The 20936-nt window shown below is 36.4% G+C and overlaps 1 protein-coding gene across 8 annotated transcripts in view; it reads right to left on the reverse strand.

Annotated features, from left to right (window-relative positions):
- Window positions 1-1032: 1032 nt before the first annotated feature.
- The window catches only part of LOC306873083 (GRB2-associated-binding protein 1-like), a 97520-nt gene continuing 77616 nt past the window's right edge, over window positions 1033-20936 (reverse strand). For 2 of the 8 annotated variants that reach the window (XM_079422101.1, XM_079422105.1), the window contains 10 exons: window positions 20176-20401; window positions 19858-19947; window positions 18347-18990; window positions 16146-16240; window positions 15744-16038; window positions 13374-13457; window positions 10564-10657; window positions 9947-10073; window positions 6503-6631; window positions 1741-3662 (listed from right to left, as the gene is read on the reverse strand). In XM_079422101.1, the coding sequence (XP_079278227.1) occupies window positions 3504-3662; window positions 6503-6631; window positions 9947-10073; window positions 10564-10657; window positions 13374-13457; window positions 15744-16038; window positions 16146-16240; window positions 18347-18990; window positions 19858-19947; window positions 20176-20401 (1943 nt within the window). In that variant the 3' untranslated portion in view covers window positions 1741-3503. Of the gene's footprint in view, window positions 3663-6502; window positions 6632-7871; window positions 7948-9946; window positions 10074-10563; window positions 10658-13373; window positions 13458-15743; window positions 16039-16145; window positions 16241-18346; window positions 18991-19857; window positions 19948-20175; window positions 20402-20936 lie in introns of all 8 variants that reach the window. The other 6 variants (XM_079422103.1, XM_079422107.1, XM_079422102.1 and 3 more) reach the window with 5 other exon arrangements.

Raw genomic sequence — 20936 nt, forward strand, 5'->3', positions numbered from 1 at the left:
TCCATCGGTAGATCTGTGAACCAGAATTGGCAACAGTGAACCTGCTCAGACAAACGGAGCAAATCTGTGCTTCAGCTTGTGTCAAACTTGAATTGAGTTATAGATAAATCATTCATTCATTATAGATAAATCAACTTATTTTTTCCCCAAGTTCAATAAAGTTCCACTGTAAACAAGAATAAAAGGTAAAATTACTTTGGCATGAATGCATACGTTGGGCATCAAAAGCCTTATTCAACTAGCCAGGCAATTTAAACTTGTTCAAGATCATTGGGCATTTTTTAAATTTTAAATTAGTCCATTTTATTTTCATTCAAATTTTCATTACAGTTCTTCTTCCGAGTGTGCGTGTTAGATTGAAGCAAATTGAAAGATGCAAGAACTGGCTTCTTCGAACACTGTTGTAATAAATGTGTCTATTTTTATATGTTCCATGACATCAAATGCTGTGCACAAGAGCACAGCTCAGCATTCCCAGATGACCGGGTATGTTGCTATGCAAAGGGAGCGTGATGTTTAATATTATTAATTCAAGTTCGTAACTATTCAGAATGTACTTATTTTTATACCTTTTCAGGATGTTAAAATGTGGTTCAGAATTACACAATAATTCTGTGTACACACAGCTGCCTGTTACATATCTGGTGTTAAAAGGAGAGACTGGTGTCGTCAAAAAAAACTTGAAAATGTGTGAACCACATACTTTTTTCATTTAAAAATCATTACAGATTTAGAAAATTAAAGCAAATAATGCTGAAAATGCTAATTATCATTTCAAACTGTTGCTTAGGTTTTTTTTATTTTGTGGTTTCCCACTTGATATTTGTTTCAATTTATTGTTTAGTGTTGGTTATTGCTCATTGTATTAAAATGTAATTGTCAGACACAAACCAAGATTTTTTCCACCAATATTTTGTAATATATATCTCACCCTGTATTATAAAAATGACTAAATATCAAATAACTCCAGGACACAAGTTTTAAACCCAACAGATTTAAAGAAGTCGTGTCAGCGAATATACCATTAGCCTTGATTGAAAACAACCATTTTATTAACTGTACATGTTTTTGAGACTAACTTAATGTCATTTTCTTTTTTGCTGATGAAAAGAATTGTTAAGATACTTGGATCCTTGTTTCATTATAAAGTGCATGATAAATGCCTACTTCTATACCCTGTGATGAGTTGAATTTCTATCATTTCAGCTGTCATTGATCAATCAAATGTGCATGATACCCTTAATATGTAACATGTTCCAGACAAGGAGGAGTAAACTTCTTATAAATTCCAAGTTCAAACTGCACTGAATAAGGTGTGGTTGCAGTTGAGGCTCTCTTACATGCAGAGGTATCTATCAGGACACCATTTATGATTTAAAGGGATAGTTCACCTCTCGTGAATGTGCGGAAGAAAAGGAATTGTTGAATTAAGTCATGTTTGTTTCTTTGCACACAAAAAGTATTCTCGTAGCTTCTTAAAATTACAGTTGAACCAGTCCTTACTACCTTTCTGGGCCTTGAACATGGTAGTTGCATTGCTCTCTATGCAGGGTCAGAAAGCTCTCGGATTTCATCAAAAATATCATCATTTGAGTTTCAAAGATGAAAGAAGGTTCATGAGGGTGAGTAGTTAATGACAGAATTTTCATTTTTGGGTGAACTACCCCTTTAATACTAACCCATAATATTCTATGTAACTGAAATTGCAGTTTTGAAAACAATTAAAAAGCATCACAAATTCCATTAGTTGCAATACCAGAAGTAATCTCCTGAAGTATCATTTTTATTGAGTTTATTTTAAAATGTACATTTCTTTCAGATTCATTAAAAAAGATATAAAGCATCAGGGTCTGAGGACTCGAAGAAAAAAAAAGATTTGAGTAGAAGGGAAACAATATAGGCACAGCTTGGAATCAAAAGACATGCTTGAAAAGCCTGTATTGATATGTACAGCAGAAGCCACCAATGGTGTTGCAACACATCAACAGTGTCTTCTTGGCTTAAGAATGGTAGTTAGTAGAGCTATTTTATTTTACACACACAGTAAAGTTCTATGCTGATGTATTCTGAATAGGTGTATTCTGACATGAGCTAAAATCACTGAACAGATCATATTTACAACATTAAAAAAAAGTTGCAATGGTAAGGCAATTAGTCTCCAAGAGCTGCGGAACTCCATCTGAAATAAATTATCGAAGTGGCAATAAAATGCATTGATAGCCCAGTCACACAGAGAATGAAGAAACATAATAAAATTCCTGAAACTACTTGACCGGCTTTTCATCCCCTCCATGAAGGCATCTCATACTTAGTAATAATATCTTGCATCGTAAGCAATTTCAAAAGGTTTCTATGAGAACATACGATCTGCAACACTAAAGACGTCATCTATAGCTGCAAAATAAAATAAATGAAATCTGTTAAACCTTTCATTGAGTACCTGACCTCAGCGCTTTTGTAAATTGATACCTTGCTTTGAAGGAAATTAAAAGAGAGAATAAAACCAAACATATAAAACACACACACAAAAAAAAATTCTGAGAAATCTCTTCTCTGTTAAAAACTATCACAGTTCCTGATTCCACCAATAACATTTCATAGTTTCTGATACCATCTCAGACAGTGTAGACTTCTATCCTGCAGAATCCACACCTTAGCCTTAACATACTAGATATTAGATACAAATAAAGGACACTTTTATTCATGTACATAACACTTTATACAGTCTGCCTGCTGTCTTAAATGCAAATGCAAACGATAATCATTTTCAAACAAACTAACTCATCTTAGTAGATTTGCAGCTCAAGCAACTCAAAACCTTTTGATTGCACTACCGAATTACAACTGAGGCCCCCAAGAATAAAACAAATGGAAAAAAAATGAAACTTAGATGTGTAAAAGTTTCAGATTATCATGGAACTATACACAAAAAAAAACGTTTTAGGCTTCTAAAACGCATCCTAAACACTCACCTTGGCAGTTTTGTGAACATGGAACATGGTTAAAAAAAAAAAAAAAAAAAAAACCTTGAGGACAGACAAATTCACCAGACCTGATGCTCCCCTAAGCCCATGGAATAATGTGCTTTAACACCACAATGTGGGAAAAACAATATCCAAAACCTGAAACTGTCCGAGTTGACGAGTTGGGGGCAGTGTGTATCCATATAGTATGAATAATGCTGCTGTTAGCGTATTTTCACTGGGCTGTCAGCCGAAAAGGCTCGCCGCGTCCTTCAGCCCCTGTGCGGTCCATCCTACTTGGAGTCTGTCAGCTTATACATGGAGATCCCTCGGATCAGCTCTCCCCTGCACAGGTGCTGTCATCTAGCAGGAAGCAGTGTAAACTAGCTGATCTGGGAGCTGTGACCTAGGCGCTGTCACACAGCTGTATCTAAAATCAAACGTGGAGGCCGGATAGGAGGTTCAGAGCATGTGCAGTGTCCTCCGTTCCTCGGCCTCCCGCGAGTCATGACTGTGCAGAAAAGAGGAAAGAGATGGGTGTCATTTGGCCCCTTTGTTGGGGGGATCTTGCTCTGTCGACTGGCGTCCGTCACTCCAGGCCTCACGTGTGCTCTTCAGTGCTTGCGTTCGATGCTGATCCACCACCACATAGTCTACCCGCTCGTCTGATGCTGAAATACCAGTCCCGTTACTCTTCTTCTGTAAGATCAAGATATGAGAGAGTCAAAACAGGAGAGAGAGATGCCAAAAGTACCGATATTTGGGTAAAAATTGATACTGCAACAACACATTAGTAGTATATAAAACAGACTTTTTAAAATTCTGTATATTAAATTATTATTTGACAAGTTGAATATTTCCTTTAGGGATGCACAATGTATCGGTACAATATCGGTTATCAGATTACAATAGATATTTAATTGTACATGCAAAATTTCCCTATTTTTACCCTTTGTTATTATGCAATACTCACATAAAGCTAATCTTTAAAATAACTAATAATTTAATAACACTGTTAAATGTAATACTTAGAAAATGTTGTGATTCCTAAATTCACTTGTAGTATTAAAAAACTACTTTCAGTTATTAGTGTTTTACTCTGATATCTACATTATATTTTTGCATTCAATTTATTTTTCAAGTAAAATTTTACTTTATCAGTATTATATGAATTGGCTTATGGCTATCAGACAGAATTCCGGAATCAGTGTATCCCTAGTTTACCTAACAATACTTGCACTTTACATGACATTGTTTTAATTTAATGTGAATATTACTATTTAACTTATTAAATAATGGGAAAATGGGTAATTCCATAATTTAAAAAGCTAAAAATTAAAAGAGTGTGACATTATTTTGGCAACAGAAGTAAAGTTCCAGTACCGGGTGTTTTCACACTTGGGTCCTCTTTAAAAGAACCGAACCCAGACCCCTTTAAGTGGACCAAGAGGTGGACCAAGTGAAACAGGACCCAGTTCTCTTCATGTTCACACTATCCCTGTTCCTCAGAGAGGACTCGGATCCTTTGTTGGTCAACTTCAGCACTAATGGGGTCTCAGACCTCTTTGTGTTCATAATGTTTCTTTTTGGGACCCAGGTTTCTTGCAGTGCTATGCATTATGGGTAGATCAATAATATGCAAGATGGCTGACCCTAAGCATGTGCTCATTTTCCTGTATGACATGTTTTTAAAATTACAAAAGAGAAATAGAGAACATAATAATATATATTATATACAATTACAATCCATCTAGAAGGGGCATTGCCATTGGTCGCCTGGTAAATGCACGGCTGCGTCATATGCCTGGCTGGCTCCAAGTATGCGGGCTGCGCAGAGACATAATTAATTTTTATTTTGGCCACAGACACAATGTTGGCGAGTTGCATAATACAGTTTGGTTTTACAAAGTTTGTTGGAGTTTTCCCTCTCTTCCACCTGACTTTCCTTCGCTTTTATATAGCTTATAAATGCCCGCGTGCAATTTACTTTCACCTCATATCAGCGCACATGATTAACCGCTCTCTTGGGATGCTCTCCATGCCATTCACACAGAATGTGCTTTTGTGTTGACAAAGATGCGACGTGGGCAGTGGAATAGGAAAACATGGAAGGAGATTGGAGTTACATCTTTTAATAACTAGAGCGCCGCGTTTTTAGAAAGCCGTGTCATGCACGAGACACTGCAAGAGACGCGAGCGCAACAGTCAAACGCGTCCATGTTTACACAGAAAAAACAATGGAAAAGCAGCGTAATCAAATAAATATGATTGTAATATATTTCTGGCGCAATTTCTTCACTTTAACCCGGCATTGCAGAGCGGTCCGGTTAAATCTTAAGTAAATAAGTAAGTCTTTCAGTTTTTCTGAAAATTGCAGGAACACTTTTGAATTTCTGTGGGTTGTTGACAGTTGTTTTTTTATATAGTCCTCCTTCCAAATTTGTAGAAGTGCATCCGTTTCCTCGTCTGTCCATAATATCCCTCTCCCAGCAGCAGCTGCTGCCATGTTTTGAATAGCGCGATTTGTACGGAGACGCGTAAAGACCAAATTAAAGAAATTTCGCGAATGGGAAAAAAAAAAAAAACAAGTGGACCGGGAGCGATGTGTGTTCACAGCGCACGTTTTTAGCGAACCGTGCCAATATTTCAAAGCGAACCGTGCTCAGACCACCTCCTGAGATGGTCTCGGTTCGGTTAGTTTCTGAGGGGTCTGAGATCGTTTGGAGTGTTCACATATGGGCCAAAAATCACGCGAACCGCGCTCAGACCCCTGAAAAGGACCAAGTGTGAAAACACCCTCAGAAACGGCTGACAAGGAATTGAAATAGCTGCCATTAGCTAAAGTCTCTTGTACATGGAAGCCTGTTTCCGCCACTGAATAGAAAATTAATCAGACTTTTTTTTCCCAGAATTGTGAGACAGACTCACAATTGCAAGTTATAAAGTCAGAATTGCGAGATATAAACTCAGAATTCAGAGAAAATAGTCACAATTGCAAGTTTTTTATCTTGCAATTCTGACTTGATAACACGCAACTACAAGTTATCAAGTCTGAATTGTGAAATGTAAACTTGCAATTCTGAGAAAATATCAGTCTTTCCCCCCCCTCAGAACTGGAGTTTATAAGTTAGTTTGTATCACGCAATCCTGAAAAAGTCCCAATTACTTTTTTTATTTTTTATTCAGTGGCGGCAACATACTTCAACACTTGTCTGCAAACAATGATGGGAAAAATTATAATCCTCAACTGATGTACAGACAAAATGAACTGTTAATAACAGATGCCAGAGAATGACTATATTCCATCAATCTGAGAGAAAAGTAGATTTCAGTCCTGCTAATTAATGGTAAAAAGTCTATAACAGGTGTATAATCATAGAGCCTGAGGATAAGAACACTGGGGGTCAACATGTATTATGCCTCCATTGTTACGCTTGCCTGACTCCTGATGATAAAAAAAACCTCACCCAAACACATCCATCCATAATATTTTATTTTACAATTTGTCTAATTCTGCTTAATTATTATTCATATCTTACCTTCCGAGGAGGTGTCGATTTCCCAGGGTCCAAGTCGAGGTCCAGGTACTCCACCTGCTTGTCTCCTTTGGGCTTCACCATGGGACTGCCACCTCCATCAGCATTCATTGGTGCTGCTAGCTTCATGTTCTGAGATATTAAAAAATAAATAAATTGCAACAAAAAGGTTGGATACATGGATAATAGTCAATGTTGTAGTCATAATTAGTTATTAAAAGATTTATGCAACTGATATATTAATCTACTACAATGATACTAGATGATGTAAGTGAAGAATCTTGAATTTTTAAGAATCTAATCTATCTATCAGTGACATGCGGTCGTTCACCCAGCACTCATTCGAATGATTAAATCGGTAATGAGTTGTGTACACATTATCATGTCTGCAAACTAAGCAGAAATAGGTCTTTCTAAACTCTTTCACATTGATCAGACAGCTTCATAATTCATTAATGATCAAAGTAATTCAAAATGATGTTCTATTAGTTCTGACAGATTCTGCTGAAGAAACAACCTCTGCAGATGTCAACCCAACCTCTAAAAGTGTCATTTGCAAGATTATTTCCATGTATTTTCATGGTATGAGTCATAAATGTAATAATTATGTATTACATAAATGTAGCTTTTCCTATACAGGTTTCAAAATATAATCAAGCCTTATTTCATGCTGCATTATTTAGTAACTCAAAACAAATCCAATCATCAAGTGACTGTCTAGGGAACAACGGTACAATGTAATGCACAGTGTATACAATTGATCACAAAAAACAAACAAACAATACAATGATTATCATATTTGAAAAATATGGAATGTAAGCCCTCCTAAAACTATATGCAAGTAATTTAGGTTCCACTCATGTTGAAATAAACCAAGAAGAAAAGAAAGCCTGACGACACACATACACTACTGTTTGAAAGTTTGGGGTCATTTTTTTCCATGCCTTTAAAAGATGTCTTTTATGCTCACCAAGGTTGCATTTATTTGATCAAAAAACAGCAATACTGTAAAATATTACAACACTATTTGTAAACCCTATGAGTTTCATTATTTTATATATATAAAAAAAACACTAATTGTGTTTTTCCCCCCTAGGTCAAATGTCACTTTAGTTTTGTGAAAGGGATAGCTCACCTAAGATGAAAATTCTGTCATCTTTTACTTGTTCCAAACCTGTATGAATTTCTTTCTTCTGCTGAACACAAAAGAAGATATTTTGAAACAGCTAATGGTCACCATTGACTTCCATAGTATTTTTCGATTTTCTGTAGGATGAGTAAAATATGACAGCATTTTCTTTGACAGGATTCACTATCCCTTGAAAACGCACATCCAGAGTGTTGTTCAATCCACCTTCATAACCCTGCTCACCTCATCCAGGTGGTCTAGACCTGACACTTCTCTCTTTATAGGAGTGATGGGAACTGTACAGTAGAAGGACTCTTCTCTACAGAATGGAGGAACAGGGAAGAGAGGAGGAGTAGAAAAATCAAAGAGTAAACAGGAAACAAATGGCAAAGGCACGCTGAGAAAACAGAAATGAAAAATGCGAAATACAGATGAGGCAGACAAAAGGATCCACAAAAGAATGCAAGGAATAGAATGTTGGAAATAAGAAACAGAAAAGAGGTAGAGAAATGCCTCTTCCAAGTATTGGCAGTTGAATCCAGTGCAACAAAAGCCATATTGTGCAGTGCTATCAACAGTTTTAATGCTACATGCTAACATGTTAGCAAACAAAACAAGCCATGCACAGAAAGCTCCATATTACCCTAGTAAAAAAGTTATATATTTAAAATACATTTATTTCATACTAAGTATAGTTCAAATCTATTAACATATTTACTAACATATCATATCGTTCGATAGTTACTGATATCAAAATCCTTATTAAACTTTATTTTGAGTACTATTGTGCACAATGCACATTTCTTATTAAGCCTAAAATGTGTTTTATTTTCACTACTGATGAGGATTGTATGATTTTTGAATAATATTGGTCTTTAAATGCACCTAAAGTATATTAAAGTGTATTAAAGTGTACCTGAAGTATATTTGCAATAGTTCCACTTTAGCACAATCAAACATATCTTTAGTTGGACTTCAGCGCTACTTCCGTGCAATTAAAATGCATTAAGTACAAAATTAGCTGTTCCAATTTAGCAGACTTGTTTAGTATACCAAAAGTACAATTGCATGGTATTTTTATTAAGTACATACAAATGTAAATGTATTTGTAGTATACTTAGCATGAAAAAATGTATTTCAAATACATTTTAGTATATTTATTTTTCCCTAGGATATGCATTTAAATTTACAAAAAAAAAAATTAACAAACATGCAACAACAAAGAAGAAAGGCCCTACAGTTGAAAGCAAGGAAACAAAGAAACAAATGGAAGAAAGACACAAAAGAAATAGAAGAAAACCTGGAGAAAAAAAGAAAAGTAAAGGTAGGAAAAACTGCGAGGGGTCCTTCTATCTAGTCTGTTGAAAGACCACACAATTTTTGGGAACCTGCGATTTTATTCTCACTCTAGCCTTTATTCCTAATTTTATTTACATATCTATATATATCTATATATCTATATATATATCTATATCTATCTATCTATCTATCTATCTATCTATCTATCTATCTATATATATATATCTATCTATCTATATATATATATCTATCTATCTATATATATATATATATATATATATATATATATATATATATATATGGAGAAAATGGTGGAATCAAGACCATGTTTATTTCAATCAAATCTGCAGAAAATGATATGGTAGAAAACTAAGATCACTAACAATCACTTAATGACGCTAACATATTCTAAAAATAAATAAATTCAACTTATAAATTTACCTTACCATTTAAAAGTTTGGGATCAGTATAACTTTTTTTTTTTAAATAAATACTTTTATTTAGCAAGGATGCATTAAAGTGAACAAAAATATTTGAAAATATGAAATAACAGTAATATACAAAATACAATTTTTTTTGTAAACTTTCTATTCATCATAGAATCATGATTAAAAAAAACAGTTTCCACAAAAATATTAGGCAGCACTAACATTGATAATAATAAAGAAATGTTTCTTGAGCACCGAATCAGGATATTAATATGATTTCTTAAGGAACATGTGACACTAAAGATTGAAGCAAATAAATAACATTTTAAAATATATATAAAAGCAGTTATTTTAAATTGCAACAACATTTTACAATATTACTGTATCCAATAAATGCAGCCTTGATAAGCATAAGACTTTTTTCAAAAATACTACAAACATCCAGTCGTTGATGTATGTGTATATAAATTACTTTATTTATACCTGTTAAATTAATTAACTTTATATACATATATACACATATTCCAATTGTGAATGCATGAATTATTTATAATTGAGTGGAACAGTAGCTGTGGTGTTTTTTTTACATACTGGTTCATCTGTAGACATATTAGCGTGTTGCATGGTTACATAATTCTCATCACAGTCATCGGAGTCGCTGCTGGAGGCAGTGCTATGCCCCGAGGACGGTCTGGGGGCCGCGGTACACCTAGAGGGGCTGAGCAGCAGGACAACATTTACACTACCGCTCACTCACACACACACACAAAGAACAGCAACACAAACTCTCGCTGTCTGGATTAATTTAAGTCTTTGGCTGATAATGTGGAACCCACTGGCAGTCAAAGTGGCACTGATTCACACACACTTCCAGCGTTCCAGACACACAAGCCACATGGCACCTACATCACTGTATTAAATCAATAAATAATTCAAGAACACAATTCATGCCTTTATTGCACAGTCATCACTACCTGTTTTTGTTATAATGTGGTGTTAGGTAGTGATGACAGTCGAATCACTTATGAACAAATTATGGCAACGTTTTACTATCATCGCTAAAATTTTACTATTATGGGATGTTAGGACAAGACTACAGGAATGCATGAATGATTAGTTATTTAGCCTGTGGTGTCTGTGGTGTGGAGGCCATGCAGAACTATGCTTAAATACTGATCTGTTTGGGTGGAAACATGCTCGACACTTACTCCCTCGTGAAGGACCTGGTCACGGGGGAACGGACCGGCGCCGTATACTCCTCCCACTCAGCTAGAGGCTTGATCTCCAAAGGGGCCGGCTTAACTGCAAAAAAACCCAGCAGTTTAATGCAGAAAAGTGTTCCAAATGACACACCACCCAAAAGGTTTGGCCTAACACATGGTTATCAACAAGACAAGTAATAATATTAAAAATTGATAAATAAATGACAATAAAATGGCGTGAACAAATTTGTGTGTAAATTTGTCAAAAACATTTCTACATAAACTGTTATTATTAAATAGAGTATTATTAATTAAGATTTATACACACAAATTTGCATGCAATTTATATGGTGGTTCTCTACTTTTAGCCAGTAGAGGGAGATGTGTGTTATTTAGTACATAATGGGAGTCGGAAGTAAATAAGTAACCTTTCTTCAGTGGGAAACAAGAATGTTTCACTTCATTTTTTCCCCCACCTAAGAACAGACTCAAATCAAATACAGGACCAAGTCATGAGAACTGAAATCACACCTGAGAGAAAACTGGAAAGGTTAAAAAGAAAGGCCACTGCCAAAGGATGGTCAAAAATGAGTGATAATCCCACACATCCTCTCTCTCTTCCTCTTATCACATATAAGCAGCATCTGATTTAGTTATTGCAGTTGACCCAAAACTCTGCTGAGCTGAGATGCACCCAATCTGGCAACCGAGAAGTAGCTGTAGCTGGCTGAAACGCACACCAGCTGGTGCCAGTGTGTGAGGGAAGAAAACACAGATTGATATGCATCTCAAGGCCCTAACTGAATTTTTTTGGGGGCACAAAATGTGGCTTGAGTGAGTTTCTACTTAATAATGTTGTAATATATGGTATTATGATCACAAAAATTGCATGACAAAATGTTATTTTATTTTTGGTGTTTCAGTCTATTTTTTTTTTTCAGCCATCTTTGCACTGCTTTGGTAGCATTTCATTTAGCATTTCATCAGCAGTGAATGGGTGCCGTCAGAAGTCCAATTAGTTGATAAACCCACTTGTGATTTGTTTTAGTTTTTTTCCTGCTGTTTGGACTCTCATTCAGATGGCACCCATTCACTGCAGACAATCCATAGGTGAGCAAGTTATGTAGTGCTACATTTCTCTATTTTTTATTATATTAGGTATTCGGACACCCTGATGGGAGATACACTACTGGTTAACAGTTTGGGGTCAGTGATTTTTTTATTATTTTTTAAAGAAATAAATCATTTTATTTAGCAAAGATGCATTAAACTCTTTGTATTAAACAACTGTTTTAGAACTTTGGATTGATCAAAGAATCCTGATATTATTAAGTAGCACAACTGTTTTCAACACTGATAATTATTATTTTTTTTTTAATTATGCAAATCGGCATATTGGACTAATTTCTGAAGGATCATGTGACACTGAAGACTGGAGTACTGGCTTCTGAAAATTCAGGATTTTAAAATATGCTAAAATAGACAGGTTTTTAAATTGTAGTATTTCACAATATTACTGTATTTATTGTGTTTTTGATCAAGTAAATGCAGCCTTTGTGAGCATAAGCGAGATGGTTCAGTGACTCTGAAAAAACAACAACAAAAAAAACTTACCGACCCCAAACTTTTGAATAGCAGTATATCTTTGGATTTCCTGATGGCAGGTGTATCCTGATGCCATTAAACAAAGAAGCACCAGAAAGCTCCCAAGATTTTATCCAGACACCTGGATTGTTGTTAGTCATAATACGATTCAGCCACCCACTTTCAGTTCTTGTCAATATGACTCAAAAATGCTTATGCAAATGTATTGGTTAAGTGTTTATAATGTTCATGACTAGTGGGTCAGTGAGCAGTTTGACAGTGAAAGGTGTTTGTAGAGACACTGATGATTGAGTGTCAAATGTTAATAGTTAGTTTTACAGTACCTGCGATATCAAGTGTTAGCTTCCCTCCACCAGTTAAGCACAAGCATCACTCTACCAGAACCTTAAAACCTCATCTATCACAAATTCACATAACCAGCTGACCAACCATTTGAGGAATAAATCCAACTGCCTTCACAGGGACTGCAGTCTGCGCACACTATAGACAAAGCAATGGATAGGTAACGGCATCAGTAACTCAATTATAAAAATATCTGAGTGGAAAGGCAAGTTCCTCCATACACTGTGCAGGTAGTGAATGTTTGTATGATAGGCTGTTCACACAGTCAGTGTTTGGGCCGGGAAACCATATTTACAATTAATTGTGTCAAAGTAGCTTGAATACTCTCTATGTATGAAAGAATATGCAGAATGAATCCCCCTTTTCTATAAAGGTGTAAGTAATGCCTTTAACGAGTAAATGCTGAAAAAAAGTAAATACTGAGTAATATATGTGGTTATAAGTACAGAACATTTAAAGGAGTGAATTGGAGTATAAAATGCGGTTGTCACTTTCATTATAACCAAACTATGTGCAAACAGAACTATATTTAGTACTCTAAAATATAAGTACTAGAGTTGTACCGGTATAGATATTTTCATGTTATTGCCGATAACCAATAAATGGCTGATATTAATAGTAAAAATTTTGTCTCAATATATATTTTGTCTAAATAATTTATTGTACAATATTTAATCATTATAATTCAATATTAATTATAATAAAAAATAAATATTTCATACTCTGTCCAAATAAATTCTAAATAAGTAACTTAAAATACAAAAAATTAGTGTATCATTCACAATTAGAGCTAGTTGAAACCTTCACAAAAATACACCTCGGAACTGAGGAGGCAGACAGTGAGAGTAGCATTCTGTCGAGGTACGTACCCTTACGCCGTCTTGAGAATTCACCTATGGTTTGGGAGTCGGTTCGCTCAAGACCGACTGCTCTGTTTATTTTAGGGCTTTGACCTGAATTGGTGAGAGAAAACTTCTTTGTTACATGTCTCCTTTGAAAGAAATCGGCCTCGTCTTCTTCTAAACTTCACACCCATGCAATCTAGCACAATCACGGCCACCTCCTTCAATCGTGCATCTTCTCTTTCGCCGAACAAACATGTGTTGGGCTGCTGCCATGGCACCAACTCTTCATGCATTTAAGACATGCTATGTATAAGGCTTCCCCACAAAGACGGACATGCACAAGGTTAAACAGACACACGTGGGTGAGTAAAGCATTCACACCAACCGATGAAACGCCAGCATGTGGCTCAGCCAGACAGAAGGGTTCAGTAATGTCTTTGTAATATTAGAAAAATTAAACCAACTTATTTTTCTGCTGTATGCATATAGCTGCCACAAGAAAATACCACAAGTCAACAGTGATGATGGCCACAATTAAACAACCGGCCAAACACAAAAAAGAGCAGAGTATCACAAATTATTTCAAAGACTGAAAGACACTGTTCAGGTGAAAAGTTTGATATAGGAAGAGAGAGAAACCAGGCAGAACAGAGACTAATATTTAGACTAATATAGAACAGCCAATAAAAGGATAGAGATAGGACAAACACACTAGGACACAAAGCACCCAACAACTGACTATAAAATGCCACCAAAGCCATTTGAATCACACCATGTTCAGAAAAAGCTTGCACATACGCAACAAATACAATAAGCTGCGGTCTGAAGAGCAGTAGAAAGGACACTGGGCATTTGAGAATGATGTGATAACAGTTAGTATTGTGCTTGGCCCATGTTTAGAAAATAGAAAAAATATTTTTAAGTACCCTACATGCACTACTTGGCCAAAATCATGTGGACACCTGAACATCACACCAACTGTAATTTATAGAAAAAATAAGTAACACCTTATTTTAAGGTACAATTCTCACTATGAACTAGTTGCTTATTGCATACTACTAGCATATTGGCTGTTTATTAGTACTTGTAGGCACATATTAATGCCTTATTCTATATGACCATGTTCTAGATCCCTTAACTCGACCCAATACCTAAACTTAACAACTACCTTACTAACTATTAATAAGCAGCAAATATAGGAGTTTATTTAGGGAAAACTCTTAGTTGAAAGTAAGTATGTTTTCCCTATTCTAAAGTGTTACTAAAAAAATATATATGATGGAAAAATGAGCAAACAAAGCATCTTTCCATCTTTTAAAATGACAATAAAATTGCTGTTGCAGTCATTTATTAAATGTATGTGGCAGATTATGGTCTGATTGACTGAGCCAATCTTTGAGCTAATTATTGAGTCACACGACTAAAGGCAATGTCAAATGACTTTGATGCACTTTAAGCTATGTATTTGGGCAACGTGTTTTTATAGTAGTATATATCTTACAGAACAACCTTTTTTTCTAGGTTACACTTTGTGTTCTTGTTTCACTAATAATACTATTAGAGTAATACTAATTTACAACATGCACATATAGGGTTAGGGATTGTTTTAATATTAGTTGCTTGTAATTATGTATAATTTAACAGCATCACATATTTGTCTATGATTGCATTGCTGCTTGCTAGTTATGGGTGTCACTGAAATCACCAAATTATATGGGGTTCTCACAGTTATGGCCAAGTGGTGCATCTCTTCTGCATGTAACATGCTGTCTCTTGCATTAGCCAGCGCTCAGAAACAGTAACACGTAATTGAAGATACACAATGGTTTCGGACGAGCGCAGAGAGCTGCTGCCAGATCAATAGTGCTGTCCCAGCTTGCTGCTGATGTTTCGGCCTGCTTGTGCAACTTTCAGCACGTCCCCTTTTTCTCTCAGACCAGATTGAAATTCCCCTCGCAGGTCTGGCCAACAAAGAGGTCTTTCACTATGGCACAATGGGGACAGAGGTGACCGCTCCAGGCTACCGGCGCAGACAGGCTCCCTCATATCCAGGGCTCAGAGTCTATAGACAATAGCTTCTTTTATTTGTGAGGTCACATGCTAAAGATTAAAACGCAAAGGTCATTGAAACAGCAGTGCAGACTAGTTTACTAAGCGAGTTGAAAGATCTGTAATGCGTGTTATGATCGCATGGCAACAAGCAGACTGAGAACTCAATTAAAGGTGGAAGAAATGTTTCATAAGCATGGGCCGGCACCTGTTAGTGAGAAAGGTGGTAATGAGAGTTGCTATGCTGAAGAGATGCAAGCACTGTACAGATTAAACACAATCCCTGCTTACACACACACACACACACACACACACACCACAAAAGAAACAGACTTCAGAGCTCACCTTTTCGGTCAGGTTTGAGGTTGCGGTCTACGGGCGGTGGTTGGCATTCGGGCATGTGCACCGGTCTACGAGGTGGAGTTTTGGGGCTGGAGCGGAAGCCCATGTGGGCTGGAGGGGGCACCTGTTTTCCGAGCGAGGAGAACTCCACTGTGCCCGGTGTCATGGGCACATAGTTGGGCTCCTGGAGGGGTTCTGATAGGCTGCCAGAGCGCTGATGTGACGAAGAGTGGACGCTCATGGGAACATAGTTCTCATCCACTTCCTCACCTGCTACTGGCACCATGCCTTTGTTCTTCTACATGCATCCAAGAACAGGGAAGAAACTGTTAGGGACTCTTAAAACACTTGAAAGACAGGACCTAGGTTTAAAATGGATAAAGTTGATTAATAAGGAAAACTTACCAAATAGTTGTTGAAGCTTTCATTCAAATCAAATGAGCAACTTTTATCTGGGGGGAAGGGACGGGGTATATCATAGCAGTCTTGAGATCCGTAATCTGTGAAATAAATACAAAAATGTATGCGGTCAAAAAACAAAACAAAAAAAGTCACAGAACCATCTCTCTTCTCCTCAACAAGGCTGCATTTATTTTTGTTAAAAATATAGTAAAACAATAATATTGTGAAATATTATTACTATTTTAATACATTTTAAAATATAATTTATTCTTGTTAGCAATTCTGAATTTTCAGCAGCCAGCCTGCAGTCTTCTGTGTCACATCACTTTCTTGAGAAAGTTCAGAAGAACTGCATTTATTTAAAATAGATTAATTTTTTTTGCAATTTGTATTTTTACTTTCACTTTTTATGAATTTAATGCATTCTTGCTGAATATAATAAGTCTATTGTGACATTTTTTTAAACAATTTATTCCATGCTTGCGGTATCAATGCATTAATTATAATATATATATTATATTATATATATATAGAGAGAGATATAGTGTATTATTATGGAGGCATGTGTGAAGGGAGTGTACATAAACAATCTCATTACTACAATACCACCAAACAACACTAGAGGGACCCAGTCATGACTACATGACCCCATTTTTGCAGCACCACCAGCTTGATGGCCTCTTATTGAAAATATATTGAAAGAATGATTTGGCAGAAAATAATAAACAGTAAATAAAATCAGGATTTAGGGTCCCAAAATAAAGATGTCCACAATAATGACATTGTCATACTGTAACTGCTCATGAATGGTAAAAAAAATAAAATTGGGTTACATTTTAGTGCTTTTTAGCATATATTTCAAGCATTCTGGGAAACTGACAATAATCTGAGAATAAATAAATAAAGGCTAGGTTTTTGCACAAATTCACAGTGATGCCCTTTCCATTATTCCATGTGTACATTAGTCCTTTATCTGCTTTGTTACAGACCACGATACAGAATTTGTTTTAACTGTCAAACAGGCAGAATGAACACTTGAAAACCTGTAGTAATTACTACAATGTCTTACAGTCTCAATTATTTATAATATAAATAATTATTTTAAACTACCGTTCAGAAGTTTGGAGATGGTACGTTTTTTTTAAGCTGGAAAAAAGCTGAATTTTAAACAGCCATAGTCTTACTAGTTTTACTAGTCTTTAGTCACACAAGATCCATCAGAAATCATTTTAATATGCTCATTTACTGCTTAAGAAACATGTCTTATCAGTGTTAAAGGGATAGTTTACCCAAAAATGAAAATTCTGTCATTAATTACTCACCCTCACATCATTCTAAACCCGTAAGACCTTTGTTCATCTTCACAACACAAATGAACATATTTTTGTTGAAATCCGAGAGCTTTCTGACCCTCTACAGACAGCAAGGGAACTGACACGTTCAAGGCCCAGAAAGGTAGTAAGGATATCATTAAAATAGTCCATGTCACATCAGTGGTTCAATCTTAATTTTATGAAGCTACGAGGATACTTTTTGTGCACAAAAAACGAAAATAATGACTTTATTCAACAATTCTTCTCCTCCGTGTCACCCTAGCAACAGAATTGTTGAATAAAGTCGTTATTTTGTTTGCTGCACTCTTTCGTTGGTTTTGATTGCTTCTATTGTCATTATTTGTAAGTCGCGTTGGATAAAAATGACAAAAAAATAAATAAATAAATAAATATAAATTAAAAAAAAAAAAAAAAAAAAAAAAAAGTAAAAATAAGTTTTTTTTTTCCCACTCAAAAACTATTCTCGTAGCTTCATAAAATTTCAGTTGAACCACTGATGTCACATGGACTATTTTGTCAATCTTCTTGGTACCTTTTTGGACTTGGTAGGACCCTTGCTATCTAGGGAGGGTCAGAAAACTCTGGGTTTTACTTAAAAATTATCATCAAATTAATGACAGTTTTTCAGGTGAACTATTCCTTTAATAACAGTTGTGTTGTATAATTTTTATGTGTGTATGAAGTTAACTGACTTGCAGTAGACAAATTGTATTGGAGACCATCCTTAGGCAGTGTACAAGTTGAAGTTCAGATTCCAAACCATTAGGCAACTTAGACTTTTAGAGATTTTGAGCCTGTATTGTTACAGAACATTTGCTTTCATAATGATGGTGAAATAGCACAGGTGATTGGGAATTAAAATCCTCCTACCTTTACGTAGTCGTGAAGAATCCACTGTACCAATGGTGTTGCTCCTTAGTGCTTTGTTCCCTCCTGTACTAGATGGTACGCAGTAATTCCCATCAGTCTCAGACACTGACCGTGGCACCACATATGTATCTGTGGGTGACCGCTCAGGTGGAATTGTTCCCGTGGTCAGTAAAGGCTTAGGTGGACGAGGGGGCGGTACCACATCTGTGGCCCCTGAAACAGCCTCTACCCCAGCAGTACGGGGAATCTGGTAGGTGCAGTTACTTCCAGGTGTAGGTGGAATATCATAGCTAAATGACAAGTTCCGCAACTGGGCCTCTAAAGAGGGTTTACGACCAGGCGTGTTAAAGACATAGAGTTCACCGGGTTCACTGTCAGGTGCGTGAGGGGAGGACGCCGACTTCGGCAGCAGCACAGTGTCCTGAGAGTAACTTCGGGGCAGGTGGTAAAGGCCCTGTGAGTCGGCCGACAATGACTGCCCGCGCAAAGGAGGAGAATCATAGAGCCCAGCGGCATGCTGGGTGGGAAAGAAACCATTGACCGAGGCGTGCTTGGAGGAGGAGGAATTGGGCGTGTGGTGGGAAGGGAGGTTGTCATTACAGTCGGGTTCGGAGGAGGTAGACTTGGAGCATTCGCCATGGGCCCTGTAAAGAAGCCCATGCATGAGATACAGGTTATCAGTTAAGTAACTCAAACAATTGGCAGCTAAATATATCAAAACAAACTCGCTCCTCATCAATACAAAGACAAAAACACCCCTTCAAACACATACATGCTATTTTATGCCCTTAAGAAAATCACAATATGAAATAGTCTTTGTATTTTTAATTAACTGGCAAGTAAGAGATAATGTCAGTCGGTCATTATTGCATAATAACTGAATCCTGAAGTGGTTAATTTTGCAATATTGACCAGCCAACTATATTATCATATTATCACTTATTACACAGCTACTTGACAATTAAAGATGCATTCAGTAGTTTGGTGCAAAGTTAAAAACCACCACTAGCATCAGTGTAATTTACATAAAACTTTTGCAATACGCGATTGTACGTTAAAGAACATGAAGAACAGCGATGACAACTATGCTAACTACTGATTGCACCTTTATAAATGAAAGGACATAAAATATTGATTTATACTATTATTTAAATATTGACAATATTTGACCATAGTAGGCAATAAATAACCAAAGATTATCAAGTATTCCTGAAAGCTGTGTAATAAGTTTCTCGCTATACAACTAGAACTGGCAAGGTTAGTGCCAAAAACAACCATGCACATCATATTTCACACAAGTCCTGGTTCAAACTATGCATAGACACACTTTTAAGCACTGAAGGCAAGAAAACATACCAACCCATTTTAGTCAAATCTCAGTAGAATTTTAGTAAGTTGTTAGAATAAGTGTGCAGATTTCCAGGTAAAAATAACAGTATTTGGCTGTTGGCCATATATGTGTGTGTGTGTTGTTTAGTATTGTATTCTTCACACTGATGCTCTTCACTCACTGACGATCAGGAGGAGCGCTCCTGCTCTCACACTCCTCCAGAAGCAGGTATTCCTGCTCCTCCTCTCCTAGAGCAAGAGGAACCACTGGACTACACCACACACAAAAATACATCAAATGAGGCCCATGTATACAGTTTTTCACCCATAGCACCTGAATGTCCTGAAGCGTCTTAGAAGGAGTGGGCAGTATTCACATTATATAACAGCTGATTTAAAAAAAACAGACTCAAAACAGTAACAGGCCTGCATTACAAATTATTGGATGAGCCACGCTCTAAAATAGCCTATGTCCACACAGCCCAGACGTTGTGTCTTACCTGTTAGGCTCAGGTTTCTTGCTCTCACAGTTGAGCAGCCAAAGGTAGTCCTGAGGCTCATCCAGACTGGAGGAGGACCCCAAGGGTCTGATGCTGACAGGCTGGTAGGGAGGAGGCAGGTTGGCCAGGGCAGAAGCCCCTAAGGCTCCTCCTGGCCCTCCACTAGGGGCCATATCCACCACCTGACCCCCTGGCACATTAACTTGGTGAGAGATCTTTGCAGAGTCTGTAGAAAGAAGAAGATAGGAGAGATTATCACTGAGCTTCACACTTAATGAGATCATAAGCTTCAAGATACAGTTAAGATCAGATCAAGCTCAGTTTTTGAAACCATCCCTGTAGAAAACAAATTAGTATTGTGAAAGCCTCTCCGCAGGCTGACTTCTGGTAAGCTAAGTGAAATGGGGGGGGACAAAAAAGTGTGAATTGATCAAATGAAATTGAGAAAATACAATGTGTGGTTGCAAAATATATTAGATGGAAGAACGCACAAAAAGTGAAATACTAATATTTAACAAATTTTGTACCTTTTTTTATCCATCCATCCATCCATCCATCCATCCATCCATCCATCCATCCAGTAATTATTTCATTCTTGATTTAAAGATTGGTCTCATTGCAATTATGTACATTTTCCAAATACACCTCCAATGTAAGTGCACTATTATAAACACATTTTTTCATTGTTTTTAAAGCTAAAAGTCGGCAACAGTAGCTAGATAGTGTATGCAACCAAAAGTGTTCAAAGACCCTATAAAATT

This window comes from Barbus barbus (assembly GCF_936440315.1).
Source record: "Barbus barbus genome assembly, chromosome: 7".
In the NCBI taxonomy this organism is placed as follows: domain Eukaryota; kingdom Metazoa; phylum Chordata; class Actinopteri; order Cypriniformes; family Cyprinidae; genus Barbus; species Barbus barbus.